General features: G+C 29.7%; 1 protein-coding gene across 4 annotated transcripts; it reads right to left on the bottom strand.

Moving 5' to 3' along the window:
- Positions 1-1,703: 1,703 nt before the first annotated feature.
- On the bottom strand, positions 1,704-6,326 carry LOC149207337 (carbonic anhydrase 2-like). Of its 4 annotated transcripts, none has more exons than XM_089395687.1 (9): positions 6,169-6,326; positions 5,731-5,842; positions 3,660-3,800; positions 3,513-3,561; positions 3,309-3,425; positions 3,076-3,129; positions 2,580-2,665; positions 2,259-2,364; positions 1,704-2,105 (listed from the first exon to the last, which is right to left on the bottom strand). In XM_089395687.1, the coding sequence occupies exons 2-9, from the start codon at positions 5,832-5,834 to the stop codon at positions 1,938-1,940; spliced, it is 825 nt and encodes a 274-aa protein (XP_089251813.1). In that variant the 5' UTR covers positions 5,835-5,842; positions 6,169-6,326; the 3' UTR covers positions 1,704-1,937. The 4 variants fall into 4 exon arrangements, with proteins under 4 accessions (XP_089251813.1, XP_089251810.1, XP_089251814.1 ...); XM_089395684.1 differs by having other exon boundaries at positions 3,660-3,803; XM_089395688.1 differs by having other exon boundaries at positions 6,069-6,207.
- Between the last annotated feature and the right edge of the window lie 518 nt (positions 6,327-6,844).

Genomic DNA, 6,844 nt, shown 5'->3' on the forward strand with positions numbered 1-6,844 from the left:
TCAAAATATAGGAAAGTTCTTGGATCATCTATGTACTCTTCCACAATCATCCTTGGAGACTTTCTATTTATTGTTGAGGAAAGATCTCAAGGATACTCATACTTTTCATTGCAAGTTGTAAATGAATGAATTTTTCTTCCAAGAAAGAATATTTCTTTGACAATTAAATTCTTCATGCCACAATGACTTGCAATGCCATAAAACTCACCATTGTTGCAAGTTTCGAGGATTCCTTCTATAAACATGGCATTCCACACCATATTTTAGATATACTTATTTTAACATTTCCTTCTCAATTTGCATATATCTAATCTTTTACATAATGCTCATTCATCTCTAAGACCAAGGATCTCAGTGGATTTTCTATTCCTTAATGTAGATACTAGAAATATTGACATTTATTTCTTAAGCAAGAGTAAATATACCCTTCCCTTTCAGGGATTTAATTAAATACTCAGGTAACCTATAATATCCACCACAACTCACCCAAGGATATACACCAATTGAAACCCTTAGGTATAATTAATCATAAAATTAAAGAGATCACTCCGAGAGAAGGAGGATGTAAACACATCAACATGAGCAGTTGTACCTTAAAGTATGCTTCTATGTTAGTAAATATTTGGATCCATATTATTCCAATAAAAAATTTCAGGTGAATAATTTAAATGTGGGTCTTGAGATGAAACTCACAAATACAAATTATTGAAAAATAAAATAATGACTTCCATAATTTCATGTCTTTTATTAATACTAGTCTTTAGTTGTTGTTCCTAGTGAATATCAATAATCCAAATAATGCACATATTCCTTGCAAAGATGTCTTCCTCTACATTGTTTGTTCTAATTGTACACCCACATGAGTTCATAAGTTATCATAAATGTTAATATAATATTACTTATTTTCTAATATCTATAAACATATCATCACTATGAAAAGTGAGTTTTTATTTAATGCTTGATAAAATCCATTTAGGAAAAAATATAGAATAAAAATAGTTTTATAGAGTATTAACTATATTATAATAAGTCAAATCAATTATTTACAACAATTGTGGATCTTGAGATAAAACATAAACATTATAAAGAAAACAGATAATGACTGTCATGATTTTCAGGTTTTTATTAGTCATTAAGTATTGTTCAGTTGTGAATATCAATAATCCAAATAACTTGGATATTGCACACTATACTGTGCAAGTTTTACTTTCAACTATAATAAATATTGTTATTTGTGATACTTCTTACATAATATCAATCCAAACATTTCCTTTTCATAAACATTGTATTATTTAATATGGTTAAAGAAAAAGGTTTAGCGTTTCTTCTTTTATGTTTATATGAATTTATGAATTATTATAAATATTAATACAATATTATTTTTTTTATAAATATTATGTTTATATGAATTTATGAATTATTATAAATATTAATACAATATTATTTTTTTATAAATATTTGATAAAATTCATTTCTAAAAATCTATAGAAGATAAAAATTATTATAAATAATTAATTATATTATAAAATGTAAAATAATTACAATTGTATATTCATTTACTAAAAAGAAAATGTTTTGCAAAATTCATTCCAAGTCATTAATTCCACAAAATAATTAATAGAAAGAGCTTAAAAGCTATAAGTGAGCACATAGGAAAAGCTCTATAAAAGAACAGTGTTTAAAAACAAACTTAACTTTAACCATGACAAGAAAAAGCTCAATGAAAGAGCAATGTTTAAAAACATACTCAACCTTAACAATGACATTAGCTTCTTGACTGGTTACTAAAAACAAAGATCATTGAGCAGAGAAAAAGCTCAATGAAAGAGTAGTGTTTAAAAACAAACTCAACCTCAAACATGCCATCAACTTTTTGACTGGTCACTAAAAACCAAAGAAAAGCCAGTAGAGCAAATAATACACAGGGTTATGGCCCCTCATGCCAGAGTCTCTGCTGGTGTGAGGGAGATATTGAAGGACCATCTATCAAATGTTCCATCTACAAAATTATAATATCCACCATGTAAAGCCAAAGTACCCTTTAACACTGCCTCTCTGACGAATGGAAATGTTAGGAGATTCTCCAGTGACACGTTCACAGCTTCCTGCACATTACATTATATTTGTCAATGCTACATCTCTTCACACTTCAAACCAAAATTCAATACTTTGTAGAATTTATGGTGCCCTGTCCTAAAAGTTTCAAATACCTATATTGAATTTACTTTGAACATGAAACTATATCCAGGGACAATTACCTTTTCACATAGAGTAAGCTGCTGGTCAAATGGCAAGTTTCCATACAATTTCTTAACCCTCAACTTTGCTTCTTTTCCGATCTTTATCCAATCTTCTATGAAAGCCCTGCACCAACACACCCCAAACATATTCAATTTTCTATTTACAATAAATCAGATTTAACATTAAATTTGAGAATATTTTTCAATCTAAAAAATCAATATTTCTGAACCAAAAAAAATCAATTATTTAAACTCTCCTAGCACTGAAATTGCAAAAATAAAATTTGCAATCAACATAAAGATGCCACATTAAACCGAAATCGGTGAGTTGAAGCTCACGTTTGTTTGGGGCCATCGTCTGGTAGTGACATAAGCGCGTTGATTCCTCCACAGCAGCTATGGCCTATCACCAGTATATTCTCCACCTGGTAAACATTCAATGAATTGATTCATTTCCAGTAATATTAGTATACAATTTGCAATGGTGGCTGAGCGAAGTAGAATGTGAAACAATAAAATAAAATAATTGAAATCTTATATAACCTAATTATAGTTTGGAGAAAGATGGTTCGGATTTACTATAGTATCAGAAGAATCTTGTCCATGTTTTCAATTTTAAAAGGATTCATTTTCAGGATGAAGAGTGGATTTTTTTGGGATTTGAAACTTCGACAAGATTTTTTTTATAGTATTAGAAGAATCTTGTTGATATTTTCAATTTGATTCATCTTTAAAACGATGAATAGATTTTTTTGGGATTCGAAACTTCGACAAGATTTTTTTAATAGAAATTTTTTTTTTAAAACACAGAAGTTTAAAATCTAATTACAGTTACCTTGAGATGCAAAACAGCATACTCCACAGCAGAACTCACTCCTGGAAAACCACTCTAAGGAGGCACAATGGAAATTATAAGATCCAATTATTTAATAGAAATTAAACAATTTGAGTTAATTCATTTAACTTGAATTAAATTTCAAAATCTAAAATCAATTAAATTCAACCCACCCAAACAAAGATATACATGAAAGTGAGGTAAAAAAATATACATAAATTCAACTAATTGACCTGCTCGTAGGGAGGAACCATGTTGGCGACGTTGCGCACGACGAATGCTTCCCCCAGATTGAATTTGAGAACATGGGTCGGGCATACTCGCGAGTCCGCGCAGGCAACCACCATGAACTGTAATTGCGAAAGCCATGGATTAATATAGTCAACTATAATGGCTGCAAGAGTTTCTTCAGTAGATCAAGATTTCATCGTCCTAACCTTGGGAGATTGGCCCTTGGACAATTTGGAGATCAAATCTTTCTCCTTACTGCACAACATTGCATGCGAGATTCAGACGTTGAATTAATTAAGTGCCATATATCAGGATTAGGGTTTCTGTCGATCCCTTTTTAGATAAATACTTACTCGTAAAGCTCGGCTTTGAAGTTTTTGAATCCATCTTTGACCCTCGTGATTGGATCAACTACAATCTGCTCTTCTGCAACTGCCTGATTGGTGATTGCCCCAGTTCTCTTGATAGGCGCACAGATTCGATTCGGGGCTTGCCTGCTATCCAACCAAAAAATTTATCAGGAAAACGAGAGATCTAAAAATAACAATCATAGATTAAAGCTGCAACTGGTTCATCATTCTAGACTACAGTAGTCCATGATTGTTGGTTTCATTTTCTAAGTAATCCTGCGAGATTCCTGAGATGTTTGTTGCTTTCATTCTACGAATGAGAATCCATATTAACCGGAATCGAGTACAAATATGAATTTAGATACAATTCCATATGATAAAATGACTTTAAAAAATCATTTCGATAGAAAATAGAAAAATGTACATTTTATAAATAAATGAGAAAATACAATGGGCTAAAATATTGATTTTGAAATAAAGTTAGTGAGTTTAATAGAAAGAGGATGTAGATATAAGTCTTTCTATAGAGAATGATTAAATAGGTTTTTAAATGGAATTGAACTAAATTCAATTAAATTAAAATTATGTATATTATAATTTAATTTTAATGTTATGTTTTAAAGATTTTTTTGTTTGTGAGACAAAAGACTTATTTCCCTATAGTTATTTGACTGTTAAGTAGTTATTTGATTGTTAAGTTTACAAAGGCATACATACTCTACCTCTTTGGTTTTGAAGTTATAATTTTTTAGGAAAAAATACATACTCTTCACCATTAGACCGACTCAAGTTATATATAAAAAATAAAAAATTATAATTTTCAAATATAAAAGTCTATATAAATGAAAGTGTGAAAAATATAAAATTGAAATAATTGAAATTTCACAAAAAAGATGGTGCTTATCTTCTTTCTCCACTGAAAACCTCAATGCTAAAGCCTTGCTCAGAGCATAGCAAGTCATGACCCTAATCATTATATTTATTCCTTTTTCCGATATTCAAATGAGAAAGAGTAATATTCTATGGGGATAAAATCCAAATGATGATTAACAAGTAGATAAATTGTTTTTTTCCTTTCGTTAATATTAATATTAAATTTTTATTTAAACATTTAATTGAAAAAATAAAAATTATATATATATAGATAATGTAATTGTATAAATTAAATAGTTGGTAAATATGAATAGTTATCAATTTATGATAAGTCTCACAACACATTTCACATTGTTTATATGAGAAAAAGCATAAAAAATCAATTAAATTATAATTTCATTTAAAAAAAAAACAACATTCTTGAAGATTGAGATTGACCCAGTTTTACTATGGGAATTTTTAATTTGTAAATAGCTTTTGCTATAATATTATGGCTTAATACCAAATACTCAATATGTCAACGGTAAATATGACATTTTTCTCATTAATTAATTTAGTGATAAATATTAATCTAATTTGTATATCCTCTTATGTATATTTTAGCATATTCTGTGGAGGTTAAATCTCCACCATCTACCTAATAATTAAGAATAATTAAATTAAAATTCTAAAAATATAAATACTTATTAAGTTAATTAATCATTTCTATTTTTAAAAGTAATTATTCATTTATTCTGCCTTTTTTTGTTCCAATGTATTGTTATTATTCAAAATAAAACAATAAAACAAAATTTAAAATACTTCAAATATAACTTTACAACTTCTATCAAATTTTTATTATAATATTTTTTGGTATAACTTATTATAAAAAAATTAAGTCTAATCTTTTAAAAGTTAAAAATATAAAAATATAATAATATTTTTGACAAAATAAATCAAGATAATTTTGATGATAAACAAGAAGTTGGTTCGAAAAGTCTATAAAATAAAACATAAATGTAATAACTTTGGAAGATATCACCACAAAAAATGCAAATTGCAGAAGCCTTATTTTTATATATATATATATATATATATATATATATATATATAAAACAATATTACTTTGCAAATGAAAATAAAAATAAAAACACCTTTGATTAATAGACGCCTTCAAAATGTCACCCAAAAAAAATTAAAAAATAAATATATCAACCTTTACCTTATCTGTACTGTATTGAAGCTTCGTGATATATCAGACTGTTGACGAATTTCCGAACCGTAAAATCCAGTACGTCCGAACCTTGCTACTATGCTTGAATCCATAGTGTGATCTACAGTACCATACAATACAATACAATACAGGGAAATGTAGCACACATATATTAATATTGCAAAGTTAAAAAAATCAGTTTTACGCAAATCCGGAACATAACAAAGTTTATCTGCAATTAGATATGTAACTCATCGAGATTAGAAAGGGCGCCCATGGGAGCTGTAGATATCAAAATCTGAGAAACAAGAAGCTAAAATGTGCATAAGCTGAAAATACTCGAATACCACATAACAAGAGCCACTGCTATTGATACGTTCATGCAATTCTGTGCAACAGATACAGAGCAGAAGAATATAATAGAAACCAAAGGTAACGAGTTCGAACCTCAGGCTGCCCCTGGGCCCTGTGTGAAAGCAAATGAAGAGTCCAATGGCGATATCAAGGTGGAGTGGTGAGAATTTAGAGTGAGGATGGGTATTTAAAGATTATTGGATCCTGAACCGCGTTATCCGTTACGGAAACTCGAGAGCGCGTAGCGTCCTCCAGAAATTGCACCTCATTTTAATTACTGTAATTCTGAGAAATATCCATACCAGACCCACAACATAGATCGATGGAGACATGGATGCCTTGAATCTAACCATTCAGTCACAACGCAGCGTTAATATTTGTATTTTTCATACTTGTGTCTTCCTCGACCGCCACGGTCACTATCCTGTTTTATACATTTTTCATGGTTGTTGACGCTTTGTGTGTAAATATTATCTGTGGCCACGTGGTGGGTCCCATCCTTACTGAACCTTATCGGTCTCTGTTTCAATTTTGAGGTGGAAACTTAGGGTAGGAAGAATGATCGTTTATTTAGGATGAGATTTGTTGGGTTCCTTTCCTGCTTATCGTTCTGTGTTTGTGGTGGAAATTAATGGGACAAAGAACGATAAAGGATTTAGGAGGTGATTTGATGGAGTTCCTTGCCTTTATCTTCAAGGTGGGGTTGGCATTTTTACATCTACATTTGAAATTATAGTTTAAGAGGTGATTTGATGGAGTTCCTTGTCTT

Source organism: Pinus tabuliformis, chromosome 1_2 (genome assembly GCF_031772625.1).
Source record: "Pinus tabuliformis cultivar Carrire ecotype Pingquan chromosome 1_2, CPIR1, whole genome shotgun sequence".
Classification (NCBI taxonomy): Eukaryota; Viridiplantae; Streptophyta; class Pinopsida; order Pinales; family Pinaceae; genus Pinus; species Pinus tabuliformis.